The sequence below is a fragment of the Colletes latitarsis genome, chromosome 12 (genome assembly GCF_051014445.1).
Source record: "Colletes latitarsis isolate SP2378_abdomen chromosome 12, iyColLati1, whole genome shotgun sequence".
In the NCBI taxonomy this organism is placed as follows: domain Eukaryota; kingdom Metazoa; phylum Arthropoda; class Insecta; order Hymenoptera; family Colletidae; genus Colletes; species Colletes latitarsis.
Window position 1 is genome coordinate 20844645 of NC_135145.1, and position 19678 is coordinate 20864322.

The 19678-nt window shown below is 41.0% G+C and overlaps 3 protein-coding genes across 4 annotated transcripts; 2 read left to right on the top strand and 1 right to left on the bottom strand.

The window, feature by feature from the left end:
- The first annotated feature begins 1515 nt into the window (after positions 1-1515).
- LOC143348762 (ionotropic receptor 25a-like) lies at positions 1516-4799 on the top strand. Its single transcript, XM_076779358.1, has 5 exons — positions 1516-1797; positions 2627-3165; positions 3598-3927; positions 4072-4344; positions 4433-4799. Exons 1-5 carry the CDS (start codon positions 1516-1518, stop codon positions 4455-4457), a joined length of 1449 nt encoding a protein of 482 aa, XP_076635473.1. The 3' UTR covers positions 4458-4799.
- Positions 4800-6662: 1863 nt separating this feature from the next.
- On the top strand, positions 6663-10778 carry LOC143349209 (ionotropic receptor 25a-like). The gene is made up of 4 exons (XM_076780284.1): positions 6663-7769; positions 8334-9172; positions 9943-10272; positions 10341-10778. The coding sequence occupies exons 1-4, from the start codon at positions 6678-6680 to the stop codon at positions 10681-10683; spliced, it is 2604 nt and encodes an 867-aa protein (XP_076636399.1). The 5' UTR covers positions 6663-6677; the 3' UTR covers positions 10684-10778.
- A 105-nt stretch (positions 10779-10883) lies between these two features.
- Positions 10884-17313, bottom strand: LOC143349210 (uncharacterized). Of its 2 annotated transcripts, none has more exons than XM_076780286.1 (7): positions 17162-17313; positions 15424-15717; positions 14940-15342; positions 14521-14859; positions 14035-14440; positions 13134-13776; positions 10884-12438 (listed from the first exon to the last, which is right to left on the bottom strand). In XM_076780286.1, the coding sequence occupies exons 3-7, from the start codon at positions 15264-15266 to the stop codon at positions 12378-12380; spliced, it is 1776 nt and encodes a 591-aa protein (XP_076636401.1). In that variant the 5' UTR covers positions 15267-15342; positions 15424-15717; positions 17162-17313; the 3' UTR covers positions 10884-12377. The 2 variants fall into 2 exon arrangements, with proteins under 2 accessions (XP_076636401.1, XP_076636402.1); XM_076780287.1 differs by lacking the exon at positions 17162-17313 and adding an exon at positions 16597-17013.
- Positions 17314-19678: the final 2365 nt, after the last annotated feature.

Genomic DNA, 19678 nt, shown 5'->3' on the forward strand with positions numbered 1-19678 from the left:
CGGTCTCTTGGACACAGAAATATTTACGGGGGGGGGTAAAGGGAGAAAAAAGTCACCGGGGGAGAGGCTCGAGGCGAGTCCAGTCGAACGATAAATTTACGTCGTTAATTCCCCTTCGTCCCCCCTTCTCTCTTCCCACCCCCGTGCCCGTTTGGCGGAGCTGAATTGGTCCACCTTTGTCGAGCACCGGGACTGCCAACGGCAATAAATTTACGATTCCGATATCGGACCCGCTAAAAGGTTACCGACGAATTAATAACTGGTCATTCCATAAAGGAATCGGGGTCTGGGTTAGGTCGAAGCCCGATAAGACTCGTAATTATATCGCGGGCGTAACGCGAGCCCCGATCTCTTATTTCGTTAAACATTCAAAGCCACTTGATTGTCCAATTACCGGAGATATCGCCGCGACTCGATTCCAAATTGGAAATAGAATTTCGCGATCAGCTATCGATCTCGTTCGTTCCACGTAGCAAAGGCTGGCTACGTTCGCGTGTTCCCCTTTCACGGAGAAAGAACAATCTCGATACGAAAAGGTCGCGGGACTTCGAGCCGTATTTTCTGGATTTACATCGAATTCTTTCGCAGATGTATTCGATGTTGGATTAATTATTGCAGCACGAGGGGGGGCTTTGACCGTCGAAATTTATGGCCCGTTAGCGATTGTGATCGGGAGTTACATATAATTCCGTAGTTGGGAAGATTAATAATGCCTTAGCAGAGAGATTCGTCGTCCAAAGTTGCCCCGAGGCAAGTTTCCACGCTCGTAGGAGTTTCTCGAGACCCTGTCGTTTCTAGTTCCATGTCGCGAGCAACACCGTGAAAATTAGATGTAACAATCCGAATCTCTACGGAATCGCGTGGAGTTTAATAGTTTACAACCACTGCAATCGAGTCAAAATTCGATTCGGCCTTGTAAATCGAATTCAAACTTTCACACGCTTCGAACAACGCTTTTTTTGCTACCATTTTGTTTCAAATAAATATTTAATAGATACATAATTATCAGCAATATTCTTGGAAATGTTATCGCCCGTTATCCGTCGGGCCAAACGCGTGCAATTTCCCTGAAAAATCCGTTGCAAGTAGTACGAGTCAACGCCTGGTCAGACGCTGCGATTAGAAAATTCGTGCTCTCGCATTTCATTTATTTTCCTACTGTATTTGCTACGAATCTCATATAAAGATTGTTGAAAATGTTACCACCCAAAAAAATTATCACAAATTATTGCAATCCGTCGGGCCAAACGAGTGCAATTTCACTGAAAAATACGTTGCAAGTAGTACGAGTCAACGACTGGTCAGACACTGACTTATTGTCAAAAAATTCGGTTTTTCACATTTCACTTATTTCCCTACGAATCTCAAATCAACATTTATTAATCGTGAATTATATTCAAAGTGCATAAAACAAAAAGTGTTGTAAAACGTTTGTAAATCATGTAAACTTTTTTGTCGACGTTTTATTGACCGTGCAAAGGTGTTTCAACAGAAACGAACGCGTAAAAATAAGAAATGAGCAATGAAAGGGCAGTATATCGAGCGGTAACTGGAATCGTTCCGCCATATGTCATGTTCAATACCACCTCCAACACTTTTTATGGATATTGCATCGATCTATTGGACGATATTGGATCCCTGGCGGGTTTCGATTATACCATTAGAGAATCGTTCGATCGCCATTACGGATACAGAGAAGCACATAATGGCAGCTGGAATGGAATGATCTATGAACTGATGGAGAACACATCGGACATCGCTGTGGGACCAATATGGATAACGTCTGACAGAGCACAGGCAAATATATCACAAAATTACATAATTTAAAACTCACATTTTATTATATAAATATAAATTTCATAAATTATAGCTAAGTATGCTTGTGTCTAATTTAGTTACAATTTGCCATTTCGTTACTCCCCCATTCTTACACAGTTTATATGATTTTAATACTTACATCTCATTATCTAAAACTTACATTTTCATAAATTATAACCAGGTATATTGTGTCTAATTTAGTTACAATTTGCCATTTCGTTACTCCCCCATTATTATACAGTTTATATGATTTTAATACTTACATCTCATTATCTAAAACTTACATTTTCATAAATTATAGCTAAGTATGCTTGTGTCTAATTTAGTTACAATTTGCCATTTCGTTATTCCCCCATTCTTACACAGTTTATATGATTTTAATACTTACATCCCATTATCTAAAACTTTCTAACATTTTCATAAATTATAACCAGGTATATTGTGTCTAATTCAGTTACAATTTGCCATTTCGTTACTCCCCCATTCTTACACAGTTTATATAATTTTAATACTTACATCTCATTATCTAAAACTTACATTTTCATAAATTATAACCAGGTATATTGTGTCTAATTTAGTTACAATTTGTCGTTTCGTTACTCCCCCATTTTTACACAGTTTATATGATTTTAATACTTACATCTCATTATCTAAAACTTACATTTTCATAAATTATAGCTAAGTATGCTTGTGTCTAATTTAGTTACAATTTGTCGTTTCGTTACTCCCTCATTCTTACACAGTTTATATGACTTTATACTTATGTCTCCCCATTTAATATAATTAAAATTGTGTTGAAATGTTCCAGGTGGTGGACTTCACGATACCCTATCAGAGATTAAGCGGTTTCTCCATAATGATGCTGAAGAAGCAGAGGCGGATTCCCTTTCTTCGTTTCTTAACGATCCTGGAGATCGAAGTCTGGCTGTGTTTCGCGTTAGCTTTCCTCTCGACGGTGCTTCTGTTATTTTTACTGGAGAGGTACTCGCCCTTTAGCTACCGTAACAATCGGGATAAACATCGAGACGATCCAGACGACCGATTCTGCTCCCTGAAGGAGTGCTTCTGGTTCGCGTTCGCGTCCTTCACTCCGCAAGGTGGCGGGGACCTTCCAAAAAATTTATCGGGGAAAATGGCGGCCGCTACTTGGTGGCTCTTTGGTTTCGTCGTTGTCGCAGCTTACACAGCCAATCTTGCAGCTTACGAAACGCTCGAGAGGCTGGAGAGGAGCGTCGAGTCCATGGATGATCTAACAAAACAGTATAGAATTCGTTATTCCACTTTGGCCAACTCCTCTGCGTTTAGATACTTCCAGGGGATGAAAAATGCAGAGGATATGCTTTATGAGTGAGCCTTATAACTTATAACTTTGCAAACTTGGCTACGCGGGTGGTGGAAACCTGGAACATTGGAATTATTTTCATAAGCAAATGTAGAATCAAAATACACGAAGCTTATAACTTGCTTTAACTTTGTAAACTTGGCTACGTGGGTGGCAGAGACCTGGAGCATTGGAATTATTTTCGTAAACAAATGTAGAATCAAAGTACACGAAGCTTACAACTTAGTTTAACTTTGTAAACTTGGAATTATTTAGAGTTATTTGGAGTTACTGAAATTCAAGCTTCATCAAGCTTCATTTGATGCTTCGTTCTTGTCGATTGATTTTGGCAATAAATCTTCCAATCGTTAACTTTCCACCCACCTCAAATCTTCTCTAATAAAATAGAAAAATCGTAAGTCGTTTAAGCTAACAGAGGAAGTAAAATGTCCTAGCAGAGCTTGGAGACGAATGACGCTAGATGAAAGTACACCGGAATGGAACAGATCCAAGTACGCGGTCTGGGATTATCCCCTGGAAGACAAGTTCACGAAGATGTATTACGCCATGGATGAAGTAGGATTTGTTCCAAACGTGGAACAAGCCGCGAAGATGGTACGGAATGTAAACCGTACTTACGAGTTCGCTTTTATAGCGGAAGCTGTGACCATAAAATATCTGACGATGACGAGCTGCGACTTCAGACAGGTCGGCCATGAATTCAACAAGAAACCGTTCGCGTTCGCCGTGAGAAAAGACTCCAAGTTGAAGAAGAGAATCGACGACGCGTGAGTTGTAATCGTCCCCTCCCAACGTGATTGAATTTTTACTTCAAACTATAAAAAACTTTACTCTGATAGCGACTCGACCAAACTCTCTACTTTCTGTGACAAGTGTTCCGACGTGATATTGAATACTTTAATTCGTTTAAGGATCACAGATATGGCGATTGGGGGGAGATTAAACGAGCTGGAGATAAAATGGTGGACACAGAATCCTCAGAGAGCCAACTGTCCATCGGATAAAGACTTCAACGCAGGTTTTGGATTGGATAACTTAGGAGCTGTCTTCTTGCTAATCCTCGTTGGTGCATTGCTCTCGATTTTGATATTGTGCTTGAAATACTTATGGTATCGACGGAGTAGAAGAGTGCACAGAACGCAAGCATCGATGCAGCGTTTGAGATCTAAAAGAAAATCAGAGAAGTTAGCTCTATTTGTGTTTAAATTTTCTATTATTTTAAAAATTGCAATATTGTTTGTTGAGTATTTACTAACATTTTCATCCTTTCAGACCTCCAACGAGCAGATTCTATTAGACTAACGTATTGCACCGACAAAGAGATCTTCATAGAAGCACCCGGATAACTGAAACACCGTATAGTTAATTCCCGACTAACGATCTCCCATCGATAGGATAAGAGAGTGCATAGAACACAAGCATCCAGGCATCTAAGATCTAAAAAAAAAGTCGAAGAAGTTATCTTTATTTATGTTTGCATTTCCTGTTATATTAAAAATTGCAATATTGTTCGTTGAATATTTACTAACATTTTCATCCTTTTAGACCTGCAACGATTCTAGCACGATTAGACTAACGAATCCCACCGACAAAGAGGCCCTCATAGAAGCACCCGGATAACTGAAACACCGTATATTTAATTCCCGACTAACGATCTCCCATCGATAGGATAAGAGAGTGCATAGAACACAAGCATCCAGGCATCTAAGATCTAAAAAAAAAGTCGAAGAAGCTATCTCTATTTGTATTTACATTTCCTGTTATTCTAAAAATTGCAATATTGTTCGTTGAATATTTACTAACATTTTCATCCTTTTAGACCTGCAACGATTCTAGCACGATTAGACTAACGAATCCCACCGACAAAGAGGCCCTCATAGAAGCACCCGGATAACTGAAACACCGTATATTTAATTCCCGACTAACGATCTCCCATCGATAGGATAAGAGAGTGCATAGAACATAAGCATCCAGGCATCTAAGATCTAAAAAAAAGTCGAAGAAGCTATCTCTATTTGTGTTTACATTTCCTGTTATAAAATTGCAATATTGTTTGTTGAGTATTTACTAACATTTTCATCCTTTTGGACCTCCATTCTAGCACGATTACATTAGACTAACGAATCCTACGGACAAAAAGACCCTCATAGAAGCACCCGGATAACTGAAACACCGTATATTTAATTCCCTACTAATGATCTCCCATCGATGGGATAAGAGAGTGCATAGAACACAAGCATCCAGGCATCTAAGATCTAAAAAAAATCGAAGAAGCTATCTCTATTTGTGTTTGCATTTCCTGTTATATTAAAAATTGCAATATTGTTCGTTGAATATTTATTAACATTTTCATCCTTTTAAACCTGCAACGATTCTAGCACGATTAGACTAACGAATCCCACCGACAAAGAGGCCCTCATAGAAGCACCCGGATAACTGAAACACCGTATAGTTAATTCCCGACTAACGATCTCCCATCGATAGGATAAGAGAGTGCATAGAACACAAGCATCCAGGCATCTAAGATCTAAAAAAAAGGTCGATGAAGTTATCTTTATTTGTGTTTACATTTCCTGTTATTCTAAAAATTGCAATATTGTTCGTTGAATATTTACTAACATTTTCATCCTTTTAGACCTCCATTCTAGCACGATTACATTAGACTAACGAATCCTACCGACAAAGAGACCCTCATAGAAGCACCCGGATAACTGAATGGATCGACTTTTATCTTTGAAGCCACGATATAAAATTATAGATTCATCGATTCTCTGTATTTTTCTTGACGTTTGCAACGTATTCTCCTTTCGTCCGACGATTCTCGAAGAGAAGGCGGTGCTCGAGTCACGAAGGGTATCGATGGCGCGTCGAAATGAAACTTTTATCAGATAACGGGATCTGCGGGCACGCGATGCGCGACATGCAAATACGGGGCGAAGCGTCGCGTCTTCGTTTCTCGACGCTGCGTACGCGTCGAGTCGCTTTCGTCGCGACGCCCGGCCTCCTCGATCGGGAATTTTTTACGGGACACGTAAAGGGTAAAATAGGAAGAGACAAACTGCGTTTGTGCGAGCGATTGATTAGGTCATCCCCGCGGCAACCGGCGGACAAACACGAATAAAACAGACCACCCTTGGATCCGCGTCTCGAGGACTGCCCTCTCAGTTGCTTGACCGATTTCCGGCACGCGATATATTCCGCCACGTCGATCGCTTATTATCAGAAAATTATCCTCGAAGCGGGAGATCGGTTTCGCGCGTTTCACTTGGACGATTTTCAAATGGAGCTCGCGTGCTTCGCTGTTCTCGCGTGCGTCCTCTTCGAGCTTTGGAGTCAGTTTCCGGTTTCTGGGCAGGGAATCGCGGCCATTGAGTCCACGGAAACCAGGCCCGTGAACCTCTGTGAGTATCTACGAAAAGAGTAGTGATCAAAGAATAAAGTAATGTAACGATTTTTAAATTACTGACAAGTCATCATCAACGATGAGACCAACAAGGTGGCTAACAAGAGCGTAACGATGGCTCTGAAGACGATCAAGGACAAGTACTCGAACCAACTGGGAAGAGTGTGGACGGTCCAGGTGAACGAGTCCGACGTGAACGACACTTTGGATCGGATCTGCAATTCTTGGGAATCTGCACTGGATGGAAGGGGAACGGAGGTTCCAGATTTGATCATAGACACTACGACAGCGGGCATGGGGGCCAAAATATCGAATTCCTTCGCGGTTGCCCTTGGAATCCCCACGTTGTCCGCTCAGTATGGCCAAGAAGGGGATCTTCTCTACTGGAGGAACCTAAACAGTGATCAGAGAGGATATTTAATACAAGTGATGCCTCCAGCAGATCTGATACCAGAAGCCATCAGACAGCTGGCGATCCAGCTGAACATCACAAACGCAGCTATTCTCTATGATCACAATTTCGTCATGGATCACAAATACAAGAGTCTATTGTTAAACGTTCCTACACGACACGTGATCAACGAAGCTTCTCAACAGGTGACAGAGATGAGGAGGCAACTACCCCGTCTACGAGACCTGGACATCGTCAACTACTTCATCCTGGGGGATGAGAACACCATAAACGTGGCCCTCGAGGCGGCGGAGTCGCTGAACTTTACAGGAAGAAAGTATGGCTGGTTCCTTCTGACCCCAGAGAGCAACGTCTGGCCTAGATGCGAATGTAGAAACATCACGGTCCTCTTCATGAGGCCAGAATACAAGGACCAGAAGAAGCCAACAGTGGACGCTACTCTGCCCAAACCGCTCGTCTCCTCTGCATTCTATTATGATCTGGTCCAGCTGGGCGTCAGGGCGATGAAGCTGGCCCTGGACAGTGGGGAATGGCCCTTGAGACCTAAACAAATCACGTGTGACGATTACAATAACACAAACACTCCTGAAAGAAAATTAGACTTCTTTGAAAAACTGAAAACCGCTTACAGCAACATGACTCCAACTTTTGCAGAAATTCATTGGGGGGCCAAGAATGGCGAACATCAGGCAAGATTCAAGATGTCGATTAATTTGGTGAACATTGAAGAAGGGGTTGCTGCATCCATGGTGGGCAGTGGATCCTGGAACGCGAGCATCACTGCACCCTTGAAGGCAAGTTTAGCGTAAAAGACTGTCTATTATCAATCAATAAAAAAGAAATGTTTTTAGTCACGCGAGGATGATCAAGTGTCATGCATAAATTGTTGTAGAGTTTCTGTTTCATAGAGAGTAAAATTAATTTATTTTAGCCCCATTTATTCAACGTTATCGCGAGAAATTCTGTATGCAAGAACTTTGTAGCGTTCGTTTATTTAATGAGCTTCTCTTATCGGCGATACTGTAGTTCTCAACGTGCTGTTAACAAAAATTACTTTCCACTCGATATAAGGAAAGTAAATTGCAGCAAAAGCAATTCTTTCAGCCCTGAACCTTGGCTAGCGTGGACGTATCCTTGACACGCGGCTGTTACATTTATTTACACGAATTGCTGATAACCAGGCGCACCGATGAAGATAGCGCATGCAACATTATTTTGTTTACCTAATACAATACACCCGACGACCATATAAACTCTAACATTCGTGAGCTTCTGCTTATTTTTAACCGCCCAGAGGCGGACTCGCGATTCTGCAATTTCTATTTAAGCGATTGTAAGCTTGTTTAATTTGATAAAAGGTGACGAACAAGGACATCATGAACACGACCGCGGTGAAGAGTTACAGAGTGGTCACTGTGCTCCATCCGCCATTCGTGATGTACAACGAGGAGAAGAACGAGTATTATGGCTTCTGTATAGACCTCCTCAACGAGATCAAGGAGACTGTGGAGTTCCAGTACGAGATCCGTGAAACGAACGACAAGCAGTACGGCAATTTAAGCCCAAACGGCACCTGGAACGGAATGATGAACGAGTTGATTGAAAAAAGGGCGGACATTGCGTTGAGCTCGCTGTGGGTGACGGCAGAAAGGGAAAGAGTCGTGGATTTCACCGTGCCCTATTACGATCTCGTAGGTCTGTCCATCATGATGCTGAAGACTAAGACGTCCACCTCCCTCTTCAAGTTCTTGACAGTCCTGGAGAACGAGGTCTGGTTCTGCATACTGGCTGCTTACTTGTTCACCAGCGTCCTGCTGTGGATCTTCGACCGCTGGTCGCCGTACAGCTACCAGAACAATAGAGAGAAGTACAAAGACGACGACGAGAAGAGGGAATTCAACTTAAGGGAGTGTTTCTGGTTCTGCATGACCTCGCTGACTCCTCAGGGCGGCGGTGAAGCTCCCAAGAATCTCTCCGGAAGACTCGTCGCGGCTACCTGGTGGCTGTTCGGGTTCATCATCATCGCCTCCTACACGGCGAACCTAGCTGCGTTCCTGACCGTCTCCAGGCTGGAAATACCCATAGAGACCTTGGACGATCTCAGCAAACAGTACAAGATCCAGTACGCTCCTGTGAAGAATTCACCTGCTTATATTTATTTCAAGAGGATGGCCGCCATTGAGTGGAGGTTTTATGAGTGAGTCTATTTACCTTGGAAGTTAACTTTGAGGCAAAGCAATTAGCTTAAAATGACCTTGATTAGATATAGAATAATATAGTTTTCTGATGGTGCATCAATCTTTGTTGCACTCTATACTTTTTGAGTGAGTCTTGGAAGTTAACTTTGAGGCAAAGCAATTAGCTTAAAATTACCCTGATTAGATATAGAATAATGTAATGTTCTGATGGTGCATCAATCTTTGTTGCACTCTATATTTTTTGAGTGAGTTTATTTACCTTGGAAGTTAACTTTGAGGCAAAGCAATTAGCTTAAAATGACCCTGATTAGATGTAGAATAATGTAGCTTTCTGATGGTGCATCAATCTTTGTTGCACTCTATACTTTTTGAGTGAGTCTTGGAAGTTAACTTTGAGGCAAAGCAATTAGCTTAAAATTACCCTGATTAGATACAGAGTAATGTAGTTTTCTGATGGTGCATCAATCTTTGTTGCACTCTATACTTTTTGAGTGAGTCTTGGAAGTTAACTTTGAGGCAAAGCAATTAGCTTAAAATGACCCTGATTAGATATAGAATAATGTAATGTTCTTATGGTGCATCAATCTTTGTTGCACTCTATACTTTTTGAGTGAGTTTATTTACCTTGGAAGTTAACTTTGAGGCAAAGCAATTAGCTTAAAATGACCCTGATTAGATATAGAATAATGTAGTTTTCTGATGGTGCATCAATCTTTGTTGCACTCCATAGTTTTTATAGCGTTTATGATACAAATATAACTTATCACAGTATTTGGAAGGAGATGAGCCTAAACGACAGCTTGTCAGAAGTGGAGAGGGCTCATCTAGCAGTATGGGACTACCCTGTGAGCGACAAGTACACAAAAATGATGCAAGCAATGGCTGAAGCTGGGTTCCCTGAGACCACAGAAGAAGCTTTGAGGCGAGTTAGGCGCCTAGACTCGAACAACGAGTTCGCCTACATCGAGGACTCGACGACCATCAAGTACCTCACAATGATAAACTGTGATTTGGTTCAAGTGGGGGAGGATTTCTCCAGGAAGCCCTACGCCATCGCTGTTCAACAAGGATCTCCTTTGAAGGATCAGTTCAACAACGCGTGCGTTTGTCGATACCAGCTCATTTGTTGATTGAATTCTTCCTTCATACAATTCTTTTTCGTTTCAGAATTTTGATACTGCTGAACAAGAGGAAACTGGAGAAGCTGAAGGACAAATGGTGGAAGAAGAACCCCAACAGAAAGGATTGCGACGCGGAGAACAGCCAAAGCGACGGAATCAGTATCCATAACATCGGTGGTGTCTTCGTGGTCATATTCCTTGGTATCATTTTCGCCTGCTTCACGCTGGCTTTCGAGTACTGGTACTATCGACACCGTGCAAAGGTCACCAAGATCACTCGAATTAGCCCGATCAAAAGCAAATTTACCAAAGTAAAACCTCTCAGATTCAACCTGCAACCAACCCCCACGCACGATTTCCAAGCCGCTCAGTTCAGGTCGAGATTCTAAGTCGCCAAATATTTCTAATCGTTCCTAAAAAAAAAGAAAACACCGCTAATTCGTCGAAGTATAACTTAAAAAAAATAATTTTCATACGATACTCCATAAAGGTCTATACAAAGATAAAATGAACTTAATTCTATCGCCAGCAATCGGAATAAATATTTGTTTAATAGGAATGGAATGGGTGCCATAAATAATACACAACGTCAGCGTTTGCAATGCCTTTATTTGATCACTCCCTTTGCGTACATTATTTCGCGCAGAGAATACAAGTTTAGATTTCTTTTTTTGTTTCATTCCATCGTATTTTTTCTTCGCGTCGGATACGTCACGAAACAATTTCGTTCGTTGTGTCGTGAATAACCCTCTTTTCGCGTCGTTTAAACGTGTCACCTCAACCTCGATTTCTTATATAATTATCCGTTTCCTTCGTTTAAAAGGCATCCATTTCTTTAATAACATTTCTTGTACGCCTTCGCTATACCTTCGAGCCGAGGGCAGGCGTTGCATCCTCCCCCGCCGTACACGTTATATTTCATATATTTTTTTTCTTTTTCGTTTTTACATGTACGTTCTCGGTCATCCAATATATTTCCTCTGAGGGAGCACAGGAAAAGCATTGGATACCGGGGGCTTCTTTGAAACATGGGATCTGGTCGATGAGTGGTGGAATTAGGGGGCATTAATCTTCTAGGAAGATAAATTATAATTAGGGGAGATACAATTAAGATAATCCATTAATAATTACGAAAAAGAAAACAACAAGAAAATAGAACAATAATTCGACGATGATTTTCTCGATTTAATTGTCATACGGCACTTTATGATCGGATTTTTCCACTTTATTTATATAAGTACTCCTCGACATAAAACGCTTCCATTCCCCTCTTTCAATGTTCAACATATAGTTCTATCTTTCTTTTTTTTTTTTTAAATAATTTTTTTTTTGTCTATTCTTACTTTTTTCCCCGTTCCATGTCTCGCTCTTTTCTATCTTTTTTTTTCTCTCGTTGTTCGAGGCGCGTCATCCAACGAAACGCGCCCGGAAATGCCTACCACATCGGATGAGAAACAGAAAAAAGGAAAACTGCTTGCTACGATCTCTATAGAAAATCAGCGGCACTAATTTTTTTTTCTTTTGCGTTTGTTTTTTTTCCCTCCTTCGAAAGTTCGCGTAAAATTATTTAACAAGCTACAAAACGAAATCTCGTAAACTACATTTCTCAATACAATTTTTTTTTTCTTTTTCTTTTTATTATTTATCTTCTTCCTTTTTGTCGCGCGCGCGTGCACGCAAGCACATCGTTGAACGCTGCGTAACATGTACCTTTTTGTTTCACTTTGTTCCATTTCTTTTTTGTTTTATTTGTCAAAGGGGTTAATTAATAATTATCTAAATGAACATTTAATATTCCTTTCGTCCTCACACCTCGCTTCGTATCGCTTTGCATTATTTTTGTTTTACTTCTTTGTTTAACGACAACGGGGAATATTTTTTTTTTTTATTATTATTACTATTAATTATTATTATTATTAACGGCACCGTCTTGGATACATGCATAACAAATTCCACATGCCAAGAGGCTCCCCTTCTGTCGTGTTCATTAACGGTTTGCGTCTTCGTCTTGGAAAAGAAACGTATAGCTAAACCTCGGATCTCCAGTCATTCGAGCATTTCTTTATGCTCGTATTTATCCAGTTCATAAGGTCAACGGACGTAGCGTCGTCAGAGGCTGGCATCCGAAGCTGCTACTGTGCCTTCTGTCGCAAACAAAAAAAACGCATTAAACATGTAACGTTAAATATTAATTGCAACGGTGCAAGTAGTCGTGCCGTACAAATTTAATATTTTCCACGATAACGTTTCAATGTTATAATATAACGTTATTATACAATTTACGTATCGCATAGTAAAAGCGTGAATTCGTAAATTTTGCAGAGCATCAATTGACCGCTTGAAATTATCGAATCCTCCATTTTTGCGTCATTTAAAGCCGTGGCCCTCTATTTTACAAATGGCGTACGCTTAGGAGGTTTGTACGAAGCGACGTCAGATGGGGCTGACGAAATCTAATTCTAAACATGACTAGCCATTCGGTGGCCTTGAGTGGTCAATTGATTCTAATCGAAGCAACCGAATACACGTGCCAATTTTCTCAGTAAAAGGGTACACAAACTACATTAATAATACATTTACTAATAAGTGCGTATATTTACTGCAGTTTTACGCTTTTACTACACGTACGTGCATACACATGTGTCGGGAATTACATAACATAAAAAAAAAAAAAAAAACATTGCTACGAAATTTGTAATGCGAGGATTTTGAATATTTTCTCGTTCAAATTATTCTAATATAACCTGAAAACAGTGTGCAACGAGCGTGTACAAAAAGGAAAAAAAAAAATTCAAAGCACTCGACGTGTATTAATTCGCTTTAGTGGCGTGTGTATTACCTCTTCCTATCATTGTGCAGAGGTACATTAGAACGTACCCAGCCCAGTTGACCCAATGCGTAGCAATCTTTCTCAATTTTCTCCTCTTCGCGAATAACTGTATCTTCCACTCCGATCGGAGTATAATGAAAGTGATCCTGCTCGGAGAGAATTCTGCGTTTGACCGGAGATCGAATGGGCTCGGTTTGTACGCACTTGTCACATTGACGCACCCTGAATTTCAACGTTAAATTCGAAGATACCGGAGGAATCGGTGAGTCATTCTCTCGATACTCCATGTACGGACTCTCCCCGCCAGGAAGGTATAACAAGTTTCCTGACTCGGATCTACGATACGCAACCCGCTCTAAAGTATTGTTCACAGGGAACGTGGTTCCATCGGCCCACTGACCGTCATCCTTTATGGGACGAAAGTGCGTGCGAGCGGAAGTAAGTAAATCCTCGTCCGGTTCTGGAAGGCTGTTCACCTTCAGATTTGAACGAGATTCCTTGCGCGTCCCAATGGGCGTCTTACGCGGTGCGACTGGAAAGAAGCAACTCCCTGTTTGAGGGCTGTGGCTCAAAGCAGTTAAATTACTGCCAAGCCCTTTCCAGCACCAAGATCCATCCATAACTGTGTCGGACCAGTTAACGTTGTTACTCTCTGCAACGGTAAATTATTCATATTTGTTTACACTCGGTCCGCACCGCGCCAGCAACTAACTTACACAGATGGTAATAGACAAAAATAATAATAAAATACACATTTTAGCACGACACAGATACCATAGCAATCTACATCTAACTTAATGCACATTCATTTACTTACATTTCAGAACGGTCTCCTATCCGTTAGATATACTTAAGTCAATATTACTATATCGTGATACTCATAAATAGAATGTAATGTTTTAATACTGACCTGATTTATTTTTGTTACTACATTCATCCGCGTAATCTTTAATGCTGATTAAATCGATATCCCATGGAATGAGCGGCGAGTCGTCAACGATAGATTCTTGGTATGGCGTATCAGTAGCATAACCATTGTCCGAGGTGGATAAAGTAAAGATTGTCTCTGTAGTGTCTGTCGGCCAAAGGGGTCCTGAAGGAATAGAGAGAGTAGGAGCTGCCCAGATAGAAGCTGTGTCCTGTGCATTGCCTGGTCCTGAATCCCAAAGTGCTTCCAAGCTCTCGTCGAACTTCGCTTGCAATTGTGCCAATCTAAGTTGATCTAATTCCAATTCCCGTTCTTTTTCTCTTTCGCGCTCCATCGATTTAGCAAACCCAAAGCTTTCTTTATCTTCCGTTCTTCGCGAGTCAATACTCTGAAAAACAAATTCATAAATGAAGATCTCGCGCGAACAATACGAACGCTCGAATCGATCAAATATCACGGGACCCTTACAATGGACATTTTAGTCTTCTTATTGCGTGATTTATTGTTGTTTTTGTTATTATTATAGTTGACTCCGTTGATTTTGTTATTGTTATTATTATTGTTGTTGTTGTTGTTTCCAAAGTTTCGATCCTTCCTTTGAGAAAACTTTTTGATAGTCGTAGGTTGCAAAGCCGGAAACGCTGCGTAGTATCTGAGAGCCCTGTCGCGAGGTGTAAGCAATTCTAAGTTCGTTTTGTCTTTACCATCAGACTCCGCGGATTCCTCCTCTTTCTCGTTTGAGCCACCCCCTTCCAAGTCCCGCAATTTCATACATAATTCATCAACTAGCGTTTCCACCCCACATTTCTGTACAATGAAAATTATATCTAATTAATAAAACGCTACAAGTGTTCGCGGAATACGATGGACACGCAGATGACACTTACGTTGTCAGCAGCACTTGTCAGACATTGCACAACAGCACGTCTCTGTTCTCTATCTCCTTGTGTCGGTAGCTTTGCTTTAGGTCGGGCACGAATGCGACGTCCTCCGTTTCTACCTGTACCTACTGCTTCTTCTGGAGGACTGAGGGCCGAGTCGGGGCGACGCAGTAGGCTAAGCACAAATCGCGAGTACGCAACTGGGTCGATTCCCAATGCGTCCAAGCGTGCTTCCAGCCACTGGCGTAACTCCTCCTCGGCCCTTGTGCCAAACACTTCACCTCCTCCAGGGGACGCCGCTATCCCAACCAGGTGTAATGCCGGGTTCCTCATGTCCTTTTAATAAAGCTCCTCCTAGACCCAAGAACTTTTACAGACTCCGCTACCTCCAGGGTGATCATCTTCTCTCCTTAAATGATACATAAATCCTGAAATCCTGCGTACAGTCTCGTCACAGACGAAGGAAGAAAGAAGTAATAGATCTAGTTACCTATTTACAATAGAGTTACGGTATTATATTATTGTCCTTTTAATGTTTCAATTTTACTGGATCCACCACCTTGACATTTATTAGCTTGATAAATGTTCTTTTGCTTCTCTTCGTTACTTATAATTTCTTGCTTTTAGTTACGTTGCCCGCAATCGGTGGTAGTACTTCTTGCAGTTGTAGTTACGTTGATTAAAAGTTACTTAGTTCTTGTGCACAGGTGGTGGATATTTTGTGAAAATGAGGCGGCAGGTCTTAGCGAAGGATAACAAGTATAGTTTCCTTCCCATTTTGACACTGAAATATCACAAATCATCGATTATTCTTAAAAATATTTGTAGCATCCAATGACATTAATCTTAAATAAATAAATAACTGCATACCAATTTCTTTTCAATACATTCATTTATTCGTACGATCAAAAATATAATTAAGCAAATTCTGTACTATACATTGACAATTTCAATTTTCTTGTACATGTTAACTTAAATCTATAAAAAATCGTTAATATATTTCTTATATAAGCAATATTAACCATTAGTCATTTAAAACTTTCACTTCCATATTATCTAATTCTAAATGAATATTAGTGCCAATGTGCTAACAGTCTAAATACTGGTCTAAATAAAAATATATAAAAAGAAAATGCTACGTATAAAACAAGGCTAGACCAATATCTATCATTTTCCTAATTGAGTTCAATTAGTTTCTAATTTGTTTGGGGATTGTAATTATTGCTAAGTACGTATATCGCATATAACGAGAAGTACAGAGAATAATGCGTCGTAAATATTTTTGCAGAACGTTTTCGAAGCCAATAACTATCGTCGTTTTCAGATCAATTATTAAATTGTGTCACGTGTAATATTTATTTTCGTTCAATGCAACACAATGCAGCGTAACAAAGTTCGTAACGTTAGTCGTATTAAACGGTACAGAAACGAGGCTTACGTCTATGCAGAAGCAACTGTTTATTTATCGAATAAAAAAAAAAAAAAAAAAATTATATAAATTTACATTAAGGTTTGCCTGCATTACCCGGACACGCTAAATTATCGGAATATTTGCGTCGTGCTGTTCGAGAGTTTGCAACGTCAATTACCGATGCGTGTCCGTTCAGACTTCAATCGGTCGCAAATTTTTTGCACAAAACGTAAGACGTAGTTAGAGACGTACGTTTACGTTAGAGGCTGTTCGGTCACGTTGCACGAACCGTGGATCTAAAAACGCTTATTCCACGTCGTGATTTCGAAGAACGGTTACTATGTCGCATTTAGTAAATTACAATCAGCCACGGGACCAGTGGGGACCGTTCAAGACAGTCGTTACTAAACGCTGCCAAAAACGCTTATCGCTAGATTACGCGGGTTGCGAGAGAGCAAACGTAAAAGCAACAAAATTTTTAGGGTTTTGCACGCATCGTCAACCAGCCTCGTCCACTTGGTAGGTGTATCTCGAACTGGTGCACGAAAACAAACTGCACTTTCGAGCGCATAACGCTGCAACACGAGTGTCTATATGGATTGTTGGCAGAGGCATTGCTCGTGCAATGCAAATAACCTTGCCGATTGCGCTATGCGTTTCGCCTGAGTCATAGTTCTCGCGACAAGAACGACGGACTGCATGACGTTACGAAACAAAAACAAATCATTTTTCTTACGCGTTGCACTGTCAACTCGCGTCGATCACGATAGCCACTTCAATTACGACGATAAATGAAAATGTTCGAATTCTGACGTACCTGCATGCCTCGAGAGATGATTTTCACCCCGGCCTCTTCTACACACCCCACTCAGAGAAAAACATGGCGGCTACTAAAGCCTCAGTGCCCCTCCCCCTTCCAGTTACTGGCAGACGGTCAGTTCTTGCACAATATTTGCAGTGCGTTCTGAAACCAATCTTTCTCCTGCCTCCGTGTTCTTGATGTTTCAACAGTTACCGCGGACGTTCGCAATCTGACCGCCAGCGACTCTTGGTAAGAACAATCGATTTATTCGGAAGTCGATAAATTGCTAGAGGTCATTTAGGAGTCAATGAACGAATTTGTTTAGACAGATAGAACGAATAATAATTGGTAGATCATTCCTTTCGAAGTCGTATATTCATAAATCTGTTGATCGCCGATTTGTAAAAAGATTCATATCCTGTCGTGCGTGATGTTTTACTGATATTGGAATCGAATTTATCAACTCGTAATCGCATGACCTGAAATGACCTTCGATACGGAAATGTACTTGATAGAACATAACTTATTGAACAGATAGTTTAAAAACTAGCTTTGAATTTTGATGAAACGAAATGTTTAAATAGAAACGATTGGTGCTTAAAAAGGTTGAGAAGCTAATTTGAGCTTACAGAGTAAACGCTTACACTTATCGTCTTAATACAAGTTTCTTTGCGTCGCCTGCATTATTGTGTATCATTTATCTTTTAAAAAATAACATTCAGTTCAGTAATCTGTAGAGATTTTCGTAAAAAGTACAGGGAAATGATATGTAATAAAGATTGATAGTTTACACGGTTTAAATTTCTATTGAAGCACATACTGCACTGCAAAGAAACTGCACCGCCATCTACGGCAGAACGTGTATGCAACCGTGAAATATTTGGCGGTCATTTTGAATAGCATTGCATCTAGGTAATATTATTTCATAGTATTTCAACATATAAAGACTGTTACTGTCTACTGCTGGCTTCTGCTGACCAGTGTTGGCCACTACAGATATTTCTGACAATATATAACGACTACTTCTGGTTCCAGCTGGCCCCTGTCAACTTTTACTGGCCTCTGCTGACCACTGCTCACCACTCCTAATACTTCTGACAACTTATAACAATTATTACATACTACTGCTTGCCCCTGCTGGTCTCTGCTTGCCTCTGCTGACCTCTGACAGTCTCTGCTATCCTCTACTGACCAACACTGACATTTGTGGTAGGTATTACGCTTGTTACTGATCACTGTTAATATTTCTGACAACTTATAAAGATTGTTACTAACTACTGTTGGCCTATGCTAGCCTCTGCTGGCCTCTCCTGGCCTCTGTCAATCTCTGCTGGCCTCTTTCAATCTCTTCTGGCCCCTGCAGACCACTGCTGATATTTCTGGCAACGTATAACTATTACTACTGACTGCAGTTAGCCCCTGTCAGCCAATGCATACCATTCCTAATACTTCTGACAACGCATAACGATTACTCCATGCTACTGCTTGCCCCTGCTGGTCTCTGCTCTCCTCCACTGACCTCCGCTAGCATCCACCGATATCTGCTGACCTCTGCTGACTTCTGCCAGTCTCTGCTGTCCTCTGCTGACCAACGCTGACATTTTTGGTAGGTATTACGATTCTCACTGACCACTGTTCATATTTCTGACAGCGTATAACGATTGTTACTAACTACTGTTGCCTTTTGTTAACCTTTGCATCTCCGCTGGCCTTTGCTGACCGCTGCTGACCTCCCCGGATACTTCTGACAACGTACAACGATTGCTACTTCCTACTGCTTGCCCCTGCTGGTCTCTGCTTCCCTCTGCTGACCTCCGAATGTCTCTACTGACCTCCATTGGCCTCTGCTGACCAACGCTGACCACTCCGGATACTTCTAACAACGTACAACGATTACTACTTCCTCCTGCTTGCCCCTGCTGGTCTCTGCTTCCCTTTGCTAACCTCCAAATGTCTCTACTGACCTCCATTGGCCTCTGCTGACCAACGCTGACCACTCCGGATACTTCTAACAACGTACAACGATTACTACTTCCTCCTGATTGCCCCTGCTGGTCTCTGCTTCCCTCTGCTAACCTCCAAATATCTCTACCGACCTCCGTTGGACTATACTGACCATCGCTGACCAACGCTGACCACTACTGACCGTTGCTGACAACTTCTAACATGATTTATATGTATTAATCTTTGTGTAATGTAAATCTACACCAATAAATGTTATAATTTAAACAAATTCTATCTGTTCTCATCATTTTTTACCTTCTTTTCCTCTCCGAATCATTTCCTTAATTATAAGACTCCCTCAGAAGTGCTCGACCGATTCTACGTATCTTTAAAAATTTTCTAAGTTCTCCGGGAAGATTTCAAATCTCCCGCCGCCAGAAATTTCTGGGAATTCCTGGAAATGACGTCATTTCCAAGAAATCCCACGAATTCCTAGAAATGACGTCATTTCTCGGAATCCCTGAAATTTCTCGGAATCCCTGAAACAAATCGGAAAACCCTGGAACTTTACGGGAGCCCTGAAATTTC